This window comes from Neophocaena asiaeorientalis, unplaced genomic scaffold (assembly GCF_003031525.2).
Source record: "Neophocaena asiaeorientalis asiaeorientalis breed wild unplaced genomic scaffold, Neophocaena_asiaeorientalis_V1.1 scaffold174, whole genome shotgun sequence".
NCBI classification, from domain to species: domain Eukaryota; kingdom Metazoa; phylum Chordata; class Mammalia; order Artiodactyla; family Phocoenidae; genus Neophocaena; species Neophocaena asiaeorientalis.
This window is the reverse complement of record NW_020174922.1, coordinates 3215632-3233942: the sequence shown is the minus strand read 5'-3', so window position 1 is coordinate 3233942 and position 18311 is coordinate 3215632. Positions and strand designations below refer to the sequence as shown.

Here is an 18311-nt window from a genome sequence, read left to right as displayed (position 1 = left end):
ACTGAAAATAGGCAAAGAATAACCAACATGCGGACAGCAGGAGTCCCTGAATAAGAAGATCAAAGCAAGGGAAACAGAACAAACACTAAAAACTGTAATTCAAGAAAACTGTCCTGAAATACAAAGATTTTAATCCACACTTTCAACAAACAAACTGCATATCTGAGAATACTGACCCAGCACAACCAACAACAAGACACATTCTAAGATAATTACTGGACTTTAACAAAAACTTGTATACAAATGTTCATAGCACCATTGTTCATAAATAGCCAAAAAGTGAAAACAACCCAAATATCCATCAATTGGCCAATATATAAACAAAATATGAAATATTATTCAACGATAAAAAGAAATGAAGTACTGATATATGCCACAACATGGATGAACGTTGAAAATATTATGCTAAGTGAAAGAAGCCAGATGTAAAAGGCCATATATTGTATAACTCCATTTATGTGAAATTTCCAGAATAGGTAAATCTATAGAAATAGAAAATAGACTTGTGGTTATCAGAGAGTAGAGAGAGGGGGAATTGGGTCTGACTTCTAGCAGGTGTGATGGAAATGTTCTGGAATTAGATAATGGTGATTGCTGTACAGCTTAGTGAATATAGTGAAAACCATCAAGTTGTATACTTTAAAATGGTGAATTTTATGTTAGGTGAATTATATCCTAATTTTTTACATTCATCATCATAAAAAATATATCCTGTCTATAGTCTCCTTTGGCAAACTCTTATTTTCTTCCTCTCGTTGATATCAGTGCTTGATGACACTAGGGCTCAAGGTCCTACCTGTATTTTAGGAAAACTAAATAAACAAAGGGCCAAATGTAGGTTCGTGGTTGAATTTAAACTATGATGGGACTTCTATGCTATTGAATATAGCAGAAATGTAGCAAAATCTCCCTTTTCTTTCACCAGAATGGAAAGAGGAAATGATGACGTAGCTAAAGTAGCTAGGTACAGTTATGAAAGTATCAGTGGAATATTTTCATTTAGCTAAGCCAAAGAAATGCAGGGTCCCCACATAATGTTCCTAGCTTTACCTGAAACTTTCCTATGAAATGTTACAAATTAAGATAAACAATAATTTGGCTAATCTATATGTGTAATTAAAAATTTCTTATGATATGCCATCAATGTTAGCCTTTCTCTTCAGCCTCGGTATCTGTGCAACTCTCTAAATAATGCTTTCCATTTGAAAATATCAAATTCATCATTATCTATAAACAAACTGATACCCCAAAGCCACTCCCTGCTGTCGTCATTCCTACTGTGGCAAACAACCCTTCTCCAGGTATCATGCTCAAGACTCTATGGATTATCTCATTTCACTCTACACCAACCCCAAGGGAAGATACCATTAATACCCCCATTTTATACCAGGGGGAAACTGGGGCTTAAAGATATTCAGTCACTTGTCCAAAGTCACATCTCCAGGAAGTGACAATGTCACGATTCAAAGCCCCATCAATCCACCTAGATTGAGAAATCCCTGACTCCAGAGCTCTGCTGTGTGCCTTGCTATTGACCTTCAAGACATGGCTCACCCCATGGCTTCCCTTGCTTGTCAGGGAAGCACTCTGCTCGATACTGCAGATATCTTAAACACAGATCATTCTTTCACACTTCCAAACTAACTACAAGTCAGGGTCTTCTTAATGAGAGATGACTCAGACTTCCAGTGGATTTCTCAATCCAGATGGAATTTCCACTGGGCTGGGCCAGAACCAGGGCATCCTTTGGGCAGTGATGGATAACAGCAAAGTTTAAATCAGCTTTTTATGTTAATGTATTAATATCTTAATCTTCTCCTGGTAGTGAAGTTGGACTATTCTCACCATTCCCACTGAAATAGATGAGGGGATGTTATGTATATCATTCTCCAATAAGTTTTTAGAAATAGGTAATAGGGCAACTGAGGCCAAGAGATCAATGGTCTGGACATCCCAAGAGTAAGTAAGACAATTCTGCTTTTAGATTTCACAGCCACCACTGGTGCTAAGTTTTCCTACCTCACATCTGAGTCCTGTGGGTCATCCAGAATGTACTCATCTCTCTCAATGTGTCTGCACAGATCAGGGGAAAGGGGAGGGGCGGGGAGGATGAAAAGATAAAAGCTATTATTGAGCACTTCCTACCTGCCAGACACTACATTAAACATACCTGATCTCAGTGAATCTTCCCGATAAACCTAGAGATTATTATGCACATTTCACAGATGAGGACACTGAGGCTTGGAGAGGTGGAGTAACTTGTGTAAAGATATCCAGTGGGAGGGTTAGAATTCAAGCTCATACTCTGGCTGACTCCTAAATCCATCCTCTTTCATAACTCAGCGCTGTCTTCAACAGTAACCACAACTGTGTTGTGGGTGTCTGTCAGCAAACTTACACATTTCACCTTTAAAAAAGATGTTTGGTTCTTTCATGAAAACAAGACCAAGACAAATGGGCTGAGGCAATCAAAGTATTTTAGAATTAAATGCGACTTTAGAGACCAAGTCCATCCTCCTTATCTGACAGATAAGGCATCTTAATGCCCAGGGAGCTTAGGTGATTTGGCTGAGGTCACAGAGCTAATAAAAGCCTCCACCAGACTAATACAGAAAGCTCCAGACTAAAATTACTGCCTTCATCTTTCCTTTTAGAAGGTTGCACTGCCTTTGTTTCCTCTTCATTTCAAGGGAAACCAAGTGCATCTCCGACTCTAGGCTTTTGTTATTAGGCACTAACTGTTCAATAAAACAAGTGACAAAAACTGGTAGGTTCTTTTCACCAAGGTTATGAAAACAACTATAAAACATCCATGTGTAATGTCTTCAAAGGAGTCGGACACCTAATGAAATTGCTTCTCAAGTAAACTTACGCAGTTATCATTGGAGATCTGCTTAAAACGAAAAAAAAAGTGTATTTGCCTAGGATAAATATCACATGGAATAAATAAAGAACAGTCAAAAGTAGGCTCCACTTCTGCAGAAATTGCACAGCCCGGGAAAAACTCACAGCCCTCTCTTCTGTCTCCTAAGAGTCCTGGCGTAGAAGCTACAGAAGACAGCCTAGCATAAACGCTTTCTTTGGTTTACCGAGCATTTACAGAATGTCTAGGGCGTGGCTGGCATTTTTATTAAAAAGGGATGAAAAAGACCTGGTCCTTGTCCTCGAAGGACTTATTGATTCTTGAGAGGGAAAGAGCCCAGCAGTCCGGAGTTGTAAACCTAAGAAGCTCCAAGTCCAGGCCCTCTGGGTCCTGCCCTCTGGTCCCTACCCAGTCCTCTGGGTATTGAGGCAGCGGTCTTTGGCTAGAATGCTCCAGGAAGATCTTCTTCAGGTGGGCGCAGAGGCCCGGCGCAAGGCGCTGGAGGTGTGTCCCCACAGACGACACGAACTGCCACAGAACAGCCTCAAACTAACTCGGGGTCCCCATAACCCTCACTGCAGCCCCCTATACCTCTCCTCTGAACACCTCCCCGCCCAAATCTTTCCCCTCCAAAACCCCACACCCGGTGGTTACCTCAGGGGTCTCCCGTTTTCCAGACTGCACACCCAAGACCCCTGGGGCAGCTTCGGATCTCAAAGGCAGAAAGAGGCCCAGGCAGGCCGTGGGGTCAGAGCAAAAACTGTTGGAACACGACGGACTCTAGGACCCAGGGAGAGGGAACAAAGAGCACAGGGGGAACAAGAAGGAGACCAGCCCCAGGGAGACGGTGTTTACAACTGCCACTTCCGGAGACTCGACTTCCCTGGCAGACCTCCGCAGACTTTCGCTGGCCGCGGCCCCGCCCGGGCCCGGGCGGCCCCTTTCCTCCCGCCTCCGGCAGCCGACAGCTCCAGGATACGCACTCGGAGAACGCCGGGCTCCGATTGGAAGATCCGGGCCCGCGAAGCTGCGCGGCTTTGCTGGAAGGCGACCGGCGCATGCGCTGTTGCTGGGGAGCGGCGCGCTCGCGACCGCGCGCCGTTCCGCGCCTGGCGCGGACCCTCCCCCCTTCTACCTCCGCCTGAGGACCCCTCGGCCCACGTTCCAGTGTGGTGGTCTCAGTGTGAGGTGCCCGGGTCACCGTCCCAGAATCCCCAGAGAGCCGACTGAAAAGGCAGGTTTCTAAGCCCTAGCTCCTTTTCCCCGCCTACTGAATAAAAATCTTAAGAGGTCTGATCCCAGATGCTGCATTTTTAAGCTGGCTCCCCTGCTGATCCGTAGGGTCAGGACAGCCCCTCGGGGTCCGTGGTCTGGTGCCAGAACCGGGGGAAATTCCCTGGGCTCGCTTCTGCACCAATGATTGGTTTCCCGCTGTTCAGACCGCTATCCGCCTGCCGGACGCTTCTAGTCCCCTCCTCCCATCCCCATTGTATCCCAGCTGGTGGTTGTAAACGGGGACGCAAAATGCGGGCCAGCGCGCTGATGCAGCTGCAGCGCCTTTCGTTATAAATATTACGTAACGAGGTACCTCACGAAAAAGCCCTCAGAGCCTTAGCAAGTGCCCAGCTCCCTTTCCTACCCTCGTCCTCTTCCCCACCCCCGACACACACACATATACACACGCACCCCACGCACGCTTTCCTCGTTGATAATTTATACTTTGGTTTCTCCTGGTAGCCGCTGCCGCCTCAGGGAGATTGGAAAACCAAATCCTCTTTTGTTCCTTGGCTTTTGAAAGCCTGTTCCCCAAAGAACAATGCAAATTGGCGGGATATTGACTCAGGATTTAATCTTCGACACCACCTCCTCCTCCTCCCGAAAAGGTGTTTAATACAAAAAGAACCTTTTATGCCAAAATAGTGCCTTGTGGTTTGTAATTAACCTGAAACCAGGTGTAGGGGCCGTCTTTCCACTGTCTCCCTGGAATTAAAACCTCCTTGATTCCTGTAACACTGAAACTCTGAAACTTTAATTGGCTTGAGTTTAGTCATTTAGATTAGGAAAGGAGGCACATCCCGCTTCAATAGTTTAGTCAGAAAGAGGATAATTTCTTCAAAGAAAAGAGTGTATGGAAAGAAAAGAGCCCACTCTAACACTTAGAAACGAAATGGACAATTACAACAGACTAATGATATTAGGACTTTTTTTACTTTACAAGTTTTAAATAATATAAAATTTTTATTTGTGTTTTAGCAAAATCACAAAATTGAATATTGTACAGCAAGAAATGCCAAATGTACTATACTGCATACTTTTTTAAAATGAAAAAAATGGATGCAGCATGAAGACTTGCAATCTTCATTTACTTGTTCATTCAGCATTTATTGAATACAGACTATATACCCAGCCCAGAACTAGGTGGTAGAAATGCAGGATACATGATACAGGTGCAGTGGGAGTCAGAAGAGGGAAGTATAATATCAACCCTGAACAACCAGAAAGGCTTTATAGAGAACTTTGAGTTCAGTCTGGGAAGGTAGTTATAGATTCACCAAGTTAAAAGGAATTGGAAGACATGGAAGCTGCAAACAGGGCAGGAAACAGCAAGAGGCATTTGGAAAACTGAACAAAGCTCTGTGTGCGGTCTTGGGGTAGCGGATGTGGGGAGTAAGATGTCAGGCTGGAGAAGTAAGCAGAACCCAGATCACAGAGGGCCGTCTAGGTCATACTTAGTTTACCAAGCAACAGAGCTAAATGAAGGATGTTGAGCAGAAAAGTTCTAATAATTAAACAATAAATCAGACTGTTATCAAATACTTGGAGGTTTTCTGTGTTTTTCTAGTAGTTACAAGGTCAATTCTTTGTTGTCTCTTGTTTGCCTAACATGCTATACTACTTAGGAAAGCTGTACAGAAAGATGCTGTCTAGCCCACTTCTCTTTTAGCCTCGAGTCACAATTCTCATCTCATTCTTTCTCTTATTATTCGATCCACCACCCCCACTCTTCCAAAACAGATTTCACAGTCAATAATGACCTCATTACCAGATCCCAGGCTCCTTGAGTTCGCTGACACTTTGATCACTCTCAGATTTCTCTCCAGCATAGGTGAGACTCAGGGTTTAGGCAGCTCTCTGACCTCTTTGCTACTGCTCAGGGAACCATTATCACCTTGCCCCTTAAGGGGATACTTTCTCAGTTTTGTCCTCAACCTTCACCATTTACCACAGTAGCTTTCTTGGTGATGTCATCCATTCCTGCAAGTGTGAACTCTGGGTCCACAACTTTCAATTCTTTATGTCCACCTCACATACCATAATATCATAAGCTGAACTCTGATCTTGAATTTTTAACTCTCATTTGAACAGTGTCATTTTAATGTCTGTCAGTATTGAGTTCAATATATCTAAAACTTAATGATCTTTCTCAGCTTCTCACTGGAGCCCCACAAACTGCTCTACCTATTTATAAAACTTATAATCTCAGACACCCAAACAAAAAAAAACTTAGAGAATCTTTCTTCTCTCTCAGGCTCTCAATTTCTTCATCTGAGAATTACTAAATCCTACTTAACTTTGTCTCTTGTGGCCTTTCTATGCCTCCTACTAATCATCTTCATTTATTTGTTTCCTTATTGTTTCATATCCAGACACTTGTAATCAGGACTTTTGCTGTGGCTGACGCAAGTCACCCACCTCCTCCTTCTGTGCAAATTCTCAACATTTTTACAAGTTGACAACTAATATCTAGGGCATTTTTAAACCGGGAAATATGAGAGGAGAAGATCAAAAAATAGAAAAAAATCAAAAGCAGGCCTAAGGGCACATATGCACCTTTCTGACACTAAGGGAGTGTTATGAGCTGATTGTGTACATGTGAGCCACAGGGTTTTTTTGTTTGTTTGTTTTTTATTGCGGTACGCGGGCCTCTCACTGCTGTGGCCTCTCCCATTGCAGAGTACAGGCTCCGGACGCTCAGGCTCAGCGGCCATGGCTCACGGGCCCAGCCGCTGCGCTGCATGTGGGATCCTCCCGGACCGGGGCACGAACCCGTGTCCCCTGCCTCGGCAGGCGGACTCTCAACCACTGCGCCACCAGGGAAGCCCCGCAGGGTTTTTTAACACCAGATACGCCACATCCTTTTGACCCTAGTAACCTCTCCCAGAAGGTTCAAACACCAGGTGCTTGATTATTACGCTGCTTTGGTATCAGTTATTAGAACTGGGAGCCCTGCCATAATTGTTGCTCTTGGTGGCCCTGGTTCTTTGCTCCTTCAATCCCCATACTGTGTGCTACAACGGAAATGATCCTTCTGAAGCATAACTCTGATTACATTACCCTTCATTAATTCTTTTAACGGCTCCTCAGTCCTTACTGGATAAAACCCATACTTTTTCTCCATCCATCAAGGGCCCTTATTCTCGTCCCTACCTGCCTTTCCAGCCATACCTTCTCTTATCTCACAATAAATCTTCCCTCTCATTCACATTAGCAACAGAAAACACAAATAAATGTAATAAGAGGTAGATATGGACTTATATTAAAAGGTTTAAGATATATAGGCTAATATAAAAGATAACATTATTTATTAAACATATGTGCCAAGCACTAAGCTAAGTGGTTTCACATGTATTCTAATTTTTTTCAAAAATGCATATGTCTTTATCCTTTGTTCCAATAGTAAATACATGGTCACTTAAGTCAGGGCAATTTTTTTTTTTTTTTTTTGCAGTACGCAGGCCTCTCACTGTTGTGGCCTCTCCCGTTGCGGAGCACAGGCTCTGGACGCGCAGGCTCAGCGGCCACGGCTCACGGGCCCAGCCGCTCCGCGGCATGTGGGATCTTCCCAGACCGGGGCACGAACCCGTGTCCCCTGCATCGGCAGGCGGACTCCCAACCACTGCGCCACCAGGGAAGCCCAAGTCAGGGCAATTTTAAAAGTAAAATTCTCCCCCAAGTCCTACCTTCCCAGTCTAGATTTAAAAACTGTTAGGAATGTATTACATTTCTAATATAACATTTTGATGCATAAATAAATACGTTTTAAAGAAGGCACATTTGTTCATTTATTTCTATATTTACGCAAGTGTGCATACACACAACAGTAGCAGACACTGCTTTTCCATTTCCTACACCATCCTTGCTGACAACCTTAATCTGTTTGCAGCAGTAATAGGTAGAACTTCAGGAGATGAATGGTCTGATCTATCCTATTTCCTCCTGCTAGCTACTGGATCTCCAAAGCTCCCTGGTAGCTAGGGTTGGCTGTGTTACCAGTTCTGAACAATGAAATGTAAGGGCACACCTACTGAGGTGAGAATAAAAAGAGCCTTGATTCTCCATGACACTCCTTAGTTTCTGATCCAATCCTGGACTTCCTTCTGACACAAACGATTAATGGTCTTAGAATTCAAGTCTGTGCTAGTCATGTTTTCTGTTATTTGAAGCCAGTGGTGTGCTGATTTCCTTGATGTATACTAAATACTGCCACTGTGGCTAATTTCAAGCAACCAACATGCAGTCTCTTGACTGCAGAGTTCAGAAGAAATATGTATATTTGGCTCTCAAGAGTCCTGTGGGAACCAGCTCCAGCACATCATTGCTATTGATAGGTAGATAAGTAGGTAGGTAGATAGATTTTTTTTTAACTTAACAATACAGCTTTAATACATTTCTATGTTAATATGAAAAAATATACCTTTTTATGGCTGTATTGTAATCCATTTTATGAATGCCCATAATTTATCCCATCATTTAAGTTGTTTCTGCTTTGTTTATTTACTTAAAAAATAAAAATAAAACACTGTCTCTAAAGGTATACTTTGCATATTTGTCTTTTTTTTTTTTTTTGGCCGCGCCATGCAGCATGTGGGATCTTAGTTCCCCAACCAGGGATTAAACCCACGCCCTCTGCAGTGGAAGCGTGGAGTCTTAACCACTGGACTGCCAGGGAAGTCCCACATATTTGTCTTTTTCAAGTCATAGTATAAATACCTAGAATAGAAATTGATGGATAAAAGGATAAGCATTGAAAACCAAAATCGATATAATTACCTTTCCCTATGTTAAATACAGTAAGTCCCCTACATACGAACCTTCGAACCTTCAAGTTTCAAACTTTCAAAGATGCGAACATGCATCTGGTTCCAACAAGGAACCAGAACCTGTGCCATCAACGTCAGGCATGAGTGAAATTGCAGCTTGCCCTCCATCTCCTATTGTTGATGAGCCTTCAGCTCTACCATCTCCCACCTCCTCTCCCTCCTCCAGTCAGTAACTCTTCTTGCCTCTCCACTCAGTGCCAGCCCCTGTATGCCAGCTGTTGTGCTGTACGACTGTACTTTTCAAGGTACTGTACTATATGATTAAAAAACGTTTTCTTTATTTTTTGTGTTTTTTTATGTATTATTTGTGTGAAAAGTATTATAAACCTATTAGAGTACAGTACTATATAGCTGATTGTGTTAGTTGGGTACCTAGGCTAACTTTGTTGAACTTACAAACAAATTGGGCTTACGAATGCGCTCTTGGAATGGAACTCATTCATGTGTAGGGGACTTACTATAATAGTGGGACTAGACATACTTTCCTGTACTTTTGTTAGACAATTCGGGGACCAAATAAAAATAACCTTGTTGCTTGCTCCAGTTGACACTTTTTCCTGGAAGATAAGGCTGTGAACTTACTAAACAGATTACTTATGAAGGCTAACAGTTTATTTACCAAGAAATTATTCAAAACCATTCCCTTGGGGCTTCCCAAGGCTTTACCAAGAAATTATTCAACACCATTGCCTTGGGGCTTCCCACTGCGGCGCAGTGGTTGAGAGTCCGCCTGCCGATGCAGGGGACACGGGTTCCTGCCCCCGTCCGGGAAGATCCCACATGCCGCGGAGCGGCTGGGCCCGTGAGCCACGGCCGCTGAGGCTGCGCATCTGGAGTCTGTGCTCCACAACGGGAGAGGCCACAACAGTGAGAGGCCCGCGTACTACAAAAAAAAAAAAAACATCAAAATATTGCCTTGCTGTGCCCACCAATCTAAGGCTATTGTATCATAAACTCTGCCTAATCCCAAACATTTCACTGACTTGCTTCTCTCCCTAAAACCCTAAAAATAACTGGCCCTAATTTTTCATTTTGAGTCACTACTAAGGCTCAGTCAAGGTAGTGTTCTTCCTTACTACAGTAATTCTAATAAACTTAACAGTTTTTATGATGAGCTTTTAAGGAGTCAACATTTGAGAGCTGTACTTTAATTTTTTATACATAGTACCAGGTTACTTTTCAGAAAGAGTATCAATTTAAAGAAATATCAACATTGTATGAGAGTATCTACTTCTCTCTGCCCTTGCCAGCAGTAGATATTTTTGCGGTATTGAAACGTTGCCAATCTGATAAGCAAAAAGTGATATGCCATTGTTCTAATGTTCTTTTAATTTGCATTTATCTGATTACTGATGAAGTTTAGTAACATGCAGAAATGCCACTTTTATCTTATGTAACTAGATGCATTAACTCACTAATACACCACTACTGCCATCAGAATTTAGAAAGTTTGTACCAAGTCTAAGAACTTAATTCATAACCTTAAAATGAATAATTATAAAGCTGCAGGGCTTCCCTGGTGGCGCAGTGGTTGAGAGTCCGCCTGCCAATGCAGGGGACACGGGTTCGTGCCCCGGTCCGGGAGGATCCCACGTGCCGCAGAGCAGCTGGGCCCGTGGGCCGTGGCCGCTGAGCCTGCGCGTCCGGAGCCTGTGCTCCGCAACGAGAGAGGCCACAGCAGTGAGAGGCCCGCGTACCGCAAAAAAAAAAAAAAATTATAAAGCTGCAGCCAAGTCATTGTAGATAAGGTAGCATCCTTTAAAGAAATTTAAATGAAATATTTAATTTAAACATTGAGCCTATTTATTATTATTCCTGGCCAATCTAAAAAGCACAATTTGAAAGTAGAAATGTTAAGGAGTGGGAGTGAGGGCAATAATGAAAGAAAGGAACCAAAGTCAGTTTGTATAACAGTGTGAAGTAATTATTCCAATATGACTAGTGGTGTTCTTGCAAATTATGGGCAATAGGAATGTGTTTTTCTTTTGCTTGTAAATTTAAACTAGCATTCTCCAATATTTATCCTTAAGTGATATGAATGATATCTATTTCTAGTCCCATATTTACTCACTCAATAGACTTCCAAAAAAAATAAAGAAGCTATGTGCATTTCTCTCTAGTGGGAAGTTCTGAAAGAGGTCCAGATTTCTTAACCTGCGTGGGACTGCTAGACTATCCTCTTTGGTTAGAAGTTAGGATTTCCCAAAAGGAAAAAGGAAGCCCTCTGGCCTCAATCTGAAGACTGAGGAGAGAAGAACTGAGGGAGTACGTAGTGGACCTCTAAGTTTATAACTTAGTGGGCGTCTTTGTCTCCAGCTTTGTAAAAAGGCACATTTAATGTATAGTCTTAAATGTTATAACTCTCACTAGAGAACAGCTTTATAGTTGGAGTTGTAGATGGAAGGAAGGTCCAATTAATGAAGCGAAGCTAGGCCTACCCCCATATTACCCTCTTCTTGCCTTCCGTAGAATCCCTTGTAGAGATGTCCGCATTGATGAAGGAGGAAAGTGCAGTTAATGAGCTCTAGGTCGTGAGCAACTCAAAGGAACACAGAAGCATTGAGGGGCTCACTAGCAGAGAAGCAGCGGCCAACTCAGAAGCAACTGTAAGACAAACCCCTCCCCTTTTAAAAAAATATACTTGAGAAGGATGGCTCTTTAAGAGGACTGAAAGTTTGGGAGATATCTATCTATACATATACTTATAGATAGATATGCTTATAGATAGATATACAGATATGTATACACACATATATCTATATGTCTGCATTTTCTATTCAGATCAATGTATCTATTTGTCTATGTCCCAATATCACCATGTTTTAATTATTATACCTTTATAGTACATTTTTAACGTCTAGGCCATCTCATTTTTCAAAACTTTCTATGCATTTAATTAATTAAGATTTGTTAACAAATATTTACTGAACGCTTACTATTTGCTAGATGTTGTAGGTTATAAAAATATAAAAGCAAACAACACACACAAAAATCTCTGCTCTCACGGAGCTTACATTTTAGTGAGGGGACACAGGGGAAACCAACATAATCCCTATCAATGAGTTACACCCTCATGAGACCAAGCATGCTTTCTTGTCCCTATGTTAAATAATACCGACACCAAGCAAAAATAATGTATTTGCTCCAGAAAATACCTATTCCTGTAAGATAATGCTGTGAACTAAAAAGTTTATTTATCAAGACCAAAAGCTTTCTCATTTAAGACTTGCCTCAAGACCTTTCTCCACACTTCGCCCAACAATTTAACCATCCCAGGGCGTTCCTTGCTAGCAAAACCCTTTAAAACCTCCCTAAAGAAGAGCCTTCCCTAATTTCCTCATTGTGAGTTACTTTGGAGGTGAGTTTAGGTAAGATAAGAAGGAAAGCTAGACACTCAGAGCTTTTAGCATGAGTTCAAAAGTCTTTTTTTTAAATGTTTTATATGTAAATATACAAGTTTACTTATAATTTTTTAAAGTCCATGTAATATTACTGATAAATAGATGATTCTTTGGATATATTAGTCGTAACACCTTTAGCTTAAAACAACTTTGTCCTCTCTCTGACTTTCTCACAATAAAAATGTTAGCTAAATATATATATATATATATTACATATTTTTTTAATACAGGCCTTGGGTTTAGTTTCTCATGATTTAAACCTTTTAAATTTATACATTAATTCTATGGGCCCAGTAAGTTATTATTTCCATGGATGGTTTAAGATTACAAACATAAGGGAATTCCCTGGGGGTCCAGTGGTTAGGACTCTGCGCTTTCACTGCTGTGGGCCCGGGGGTAGGTCCCTGGTCTGGGAACTAGGATCCTGCAGGCTGTGCCATGCAGCCAAAAAAGAAAAAAGATTACAAACATAAAACTGTGTTTGGCTAAATGAAATTGCAGTAATGGATATTTTTTTCTTTTTCTTTTTTTTTTTTTGGCTGTGCAGGGTCTTTGTTGCTGTGCACAGGCTTTCTCTAGTTGCAGGGAGTGGGGCTCCTCTTTGTTGTGGTGCACCGGCTTCTCATTGCGGTGGCTTTTCTTGTTGTAGAGCATGGGCTGTAGGCACACGGGCTTCAGTAGTTGCAGCATGTGGGCTCAGCAGTTGCAGCATGTGGGCCCCAGAGCACGCAGGCTTCCGTAGTTGCAGTGCATGGGCTCATTAGTTGCAGTGCGTGGGCTCTAGCGTGCATAGGCTTCAGTAGTTGTGGTGCACGGGGTCAGTAGTTGTGGCTCGGAGGCTCTCAAGCGCAGGCTCAGTAGTTGCGGCACACAGGCTTAGCTGCTCTGTGGCATGTGGGATCTTCCCAGACCAGGAATCGAACCTGTGTCCCTTGCATCGGCAGGAAGATTCCCAACCATTGCACCACCAGGGAAATTCCAGTAATGGATATTTTTAAAGGATATAATCTCATGGATTCTTACAATACTGTGCGTGATAAGGATTCAATGAGTTAACACAAATTGTAATTTCCAGATTTTTAAGTCAATCTTAAGACCTTAAATTTATATTAAAATAAGTTTGTTAACAAATATACTGTGGTTACTCAAATAATTTTTATGTAAAAAAGACCACTAAAGATAATTTTAAACTACTCTTGATCCTAATTTTTATATATGGAATGGCTATAGAATATCAATAGCAAGATGTGCAAATGTTTTTAAATTATTATATACACACATATATAATTCTGCCTACTTAAAATGTATTAACGTAGTATAATCTATATATCTATACCTATATCCATGCTCAGTGGAAAAAATTAGCAAGATAGTTCTTGGTTTCCTACCTTCTAATTTCTCTTATGTTTTAAAAATCCAAAATTTGTAATAATGAGAATCATTAAACAGAAAGAGGAGTATGCAATCAAAACCATAAATATGGCATGCCTGTTTGTTGTTTAAGGATATTGTTGCAGTATATAAAGATGTTATATTCAACAACATATATACATTGCTCTGTTAATGCTAAATATATTTTAAAGTTAGTTAAAACCATTAATTTAATCATCTATTAGTGTACAGTAAGTTCCCTACATACGAACCTTCAAGTTGCGAACTTTCAAAGATGCGAACACGCATTCCATCAACATCAGGCATGGGTGAAACTGCAGCTTGCCCTCCATCTCCTATTGCTGATGATCCTTCAGCTCTACCATCTCCCACCGCCTGTCCCTCCTCCAGTCAGTAACTCTTCTTGCCTGTTCACTTGATGCCAGCCCCTGTATGCCAGCTGTTGTACTGTACAACTGTACTTTTCAAGGTACTGTACGGTATGATTAAAAATGTTTTCTTTATTTCTTGTGTTTGCTTGTTTTCTATGTATTATTTGTGTGAAAAGTATGGTAAACGTATTACAGTACAGTACTATATAGCCGATTGTGTTAGTTGGGTACCTAGGCTAACTTTGTTGGGACTTACGAACAAACGGGACTTACGAACACACTCTCAGAGAAGAATTCGTTCGTGTGTAGGAGACTTACTGTATTTATATATTTGTATATGTCTAAGTGCATGCATAAAAAGGTATACAAAGATAAATTCAAAAAGTTTATTTAAAATAAGAGCAATAATAAAAGACAAAGTTGAGATCCTATGTATTCTTTAGTGTTAATTTTAATATGGATGGAAAACAAAAAGTAATTAGAATCTGATTTTTTTTCCCTGTAAAGTAACCTGATGATTTTGGCTCAAATAAATAAAAGTTCTTTTTTATTCCCAAAATAGTCTAATTCTCTAGACTTTTGGCATATTTCTGAATCATTTTGACAAGAAGTTAAAAAAGAAGTTAAGTTCAGGAATTCCCTAGCAGTCCAGTGGTTAGGGCTCCACACTTTCACTGCCAAGGGCACGGGTTCAATCCCTGCGGGGAACTAAGATCCCACAAGCTGCGCGGTGTGGCCAAAAAGAAAAGTTAAGTTTCTAATAACATTATTACATATTGTTGTGTATTTCCTATTTATTACCTGTAACTATTTCTTGACTTTGAATAAGATACCTCATGTTTGTATCTTATCTCCTCTGACAACTCTTCTTGATTTTTTCTGTCCCAAATTCAGAATAGTCAGACTGTTAAGCTTTCTTGTAAATCAAAACTTTCTTCAAGTTTACTGGAATAGCCACCAGCACAGCCAAAGACTTAAAAAAGAAAAATAGTAAAAATACTTAGGCTTGTTTGACATTCTCCAAATTTTAATCAACTTAAAACTGTTGTGAGAACTCTTTATCAAATTTAGGATAAAAACAAAATTATAAAAAATTTTCAGTAACCAAGAACTTCTTATGCACAAGTCATCAATTTGATATCATTACTCTGCTCCAAATCTATGCTTTTCTGCCCTGATTCATGATACCAGTGCTGGTCCCCACAATCATATCTCTGTGGCCAGCAAATGAAATGTTATGGTTTTTCAGTGGAATGACACTGCATGGCCACAGCTGCAGGAAGACATTTTTCCTTTAGGCTGTAGATCTCCATTATCATTCTCCAACAGAGGAGCTCCAGCTTTATTCTCAGGCTATTCTTTCTCTTCTTAACGCTACTTTAGATCAGGTCCAGCCAACTTACATCCTCTGGCGGCAGCTGGCCACTTCTACTGACTGATCCAGGCTGCCCACACTCTCCAGCAATGGTGAACCAATTCTAGAGACCACTCTAGTGAGTTTCTTCACTCCTGGCAGCCTGAGTGGCTGTGTATGTGGTAGGTATGTCCTCTTTGAAGAGGTCTGAATCTCAGCCTTGGGGGAGTGTTTGGTGAGAGGAGGTTCTTCGCCTAGTCTCCAGTAATTTTATTGCTTATTCCTCCTCAACCTAGAGGTAGGAGCTGCTTTTTGTCACCTGATATTCTAGATCCCTTAGACTCTTCTTTTATCTCTATCTCCTATTAGTTATTAATTATTTTTATTAAATTTTCCCTGTTCAAAAAACTGATGTAGTTTCTGTCTCTCGTCTAGTCCCTGACTGACATATCTCAGAAATATACTTTTGATCATGTCCAAAGACTGGTACAATAAATATCTCCAAAAAGTTTTTATTTCTAGGCTATTAAGTTCCAATGTCTCTGTCAATCAGGGACCATGATAATACACTTTGTGATACAAATCAAAAAGCCTTGGAGTCTCCTTTCTTTTCATAATATGCTTCAGTCACTGTAAAAAACAGACACTACAGCAAAATTCTAGAATGATGATCCTTAGAACCACTTCTTTTAAGCAGAGAGATTTAACTCATTTAAATTACTGGAAAACTGTACTGACCAAAAATGACAAGATCAGGAGGAGACAGCTTCCACCTAGGACTCTTAGATCAAGAAGATGACTGCATGAAGTAGATAGTTTCCAACCAAGACTTGTGAAATAAGCTCTAAAGTCACATGGAGTCACAGACTGCCATGTGTCAATAAGCATGCTTTTGCTACTTGCCAAGCTGTTTTCTTTCCTCTTGGTTGCCTTAAGATTTTGGATTATTAACTATGATATTTACAAGATCTTTAATCTTAACAATGCTTTTTGCATCCCTAGTCACTCCTTGGTAAAAGTCTAATGCTTGGCTACAATTTTGTTGTGATTTGGCTAAAACACAAAATCAAATAAACTCTTGAGTTTATATTCTCTCTCCTTGGGGTGCCATTCATTTTCCTTTTATATTAGCTCCCTATAATAAATCAGTTGATTTCCTGGGTAACTGGATTCAACCACTAAGTGACTTTTTTTCAGAGTAACACGACAGGTCAGACAGCCAGAAATGCCCTATCATGTTCCCCCTCTAAAGAAAGAACACTTGGGGACTGTGTAATAAGTCATTTGACTGGCCTTTGTCCCTAGTTCTTAGGAGATAATCTCTAAACCCTTAAAACCTACTGGGTGATAGGGGAGTCTTTGTTATTCGTGGTGGACTCCTCAGACCAAACCAGACAGTTTATGCTAATGAGGTGACTCAGATGGGGGCCAGACCACAAGGACAAACCATGTGATTAGAGGGTTGGGACTGTGAGCCATGTGATATCAGCTTGACCTCTGGGGAAGAAAGAGAGCCTGAAGTTTAAGTTCAACCAGATGCGTAATGATGAAATCAATCATGCCTAAGTAATGAAACTTCAATAAAAACTCTGGACACTAAAGCTCAGGTGAGCTTCCCTGGTTGGCCATACTCATTGAGTATTTTCACACTTTGATGCTGGAAAGGTAACACATCCCTGAGGATGATAGGAACTTCATGTTTGAAACTCTCCCTGACTTCATCCTATGTGTCTCTTCTTTTGGCTGGTTCTAATTTGTAGCCTTTTGCTATAATAAAACTGTAACCATAAGTGTAGCACTTTTACTAAATTCTGTGAGTCTTTTTAGTGAGTTATCAAACCTGAGGGTGGTCATGGGAAACCCTGAATTTGCAGGCAACTGGTCAAAAGTGAGGGTCACCCTGGGGACCCCCACAATTTTGGCTAGTATCTGAATTGAGAGCAGTTTTATGGAGGACTCTATTCTCAGAATTTTCAGCTTGACAAACTTATTACAGGAAACTTTTGTAGGAGCTAGCCTTTGTAACCAATAGAAATAGAGCTTGAAAAGGGTTTAAAAACAGATGGAGCATATTCAAAGACTATATCACTTTTATAAGAAAAGAACGCTAGTGCACTTAACCCCAAGCTCTTTCCCTTGAACCAACTAATGATCTCTTTATTACAAATATAATTTCCTGACACCAACAATACTTATATAATGTTGAAAAACATTACCGTACCATTTGACAACTCCATAGAGATATTATCACAAAAAATATACCATTGGTTGTCCTCTTGCTACTGGTATTAAATTTGTGGCACAAAAACTGACTGCTACTAGCAGATTGAGTAGAGATAAGTTATCTTGGTTAATTGATGCCTGCTTTCAAGATAGATTCCAATATCACCCAGGTTTCATTTTAGCCCACAAAATTCCCTTCACAGAAAAAAAAAATCTTTAAACAATTTATTCAACATAGGAAAACTTGGATTTGATTTGAGTTCAAATCAAATATCAGCTATTATGATATAATAGCTTTGGATCAGTGGACTCAGTAAAGCAAGAATTTTGAAGCAAGTCTTGATGAGCTAGCAGTTTTGATAAACAAATTAGTTAGTTCACGTTATATTCCCCAACCAGAAGCCAATATTTTTGCTTTGTTATTATTTAACACAGGGACTTGAGAATTATGTCCCTGAATATTTACCAGATGCGTAATGATGAAAACTGAATATTTGGGGGACTGAAAACTGAATATTTGGGGGACTGCCTTCTCCTATACCCAAGGCTTTTCATTTTATGCTTTCCAAGAGGTCTGAAAAGTAGGAGTAATCCTACATGCTTATG

At 40.6% G+C, this 18311-nt stretch overlaps 1 protein-coding gene across 1 annotated transcript in view; it reads right to left on the bottom strand.

Moving 5' to 3' along the window:
* Positions 1 to 2044: 2044 nt before the first annotated feature.
* LOC112410068 (translation initiation factor IF-2-like) overlaps positions 2045 to 18311 on the bottom strand; it is a 40457-nt gene continuing 24190 nt past the window's right edge. Inside the window, exons 3-4 of the mRNA XM_024760456.1 lie at positions 3518 to 4089; positions 2045 to 2073 (exon numbers count right to left, since the gene is read on the bottom strand). Of these exons, the coding sequence (XP_024616224.1) occupies positions 3612 to 4089 (478 nt within the window). The 3' untranslated portion in view covers positions 2045 to 2073; positions 3518 to 3611. The remainder of the gene's footprint in view (positions 2074 to 3517; positions 4090 to 18311) is intronic.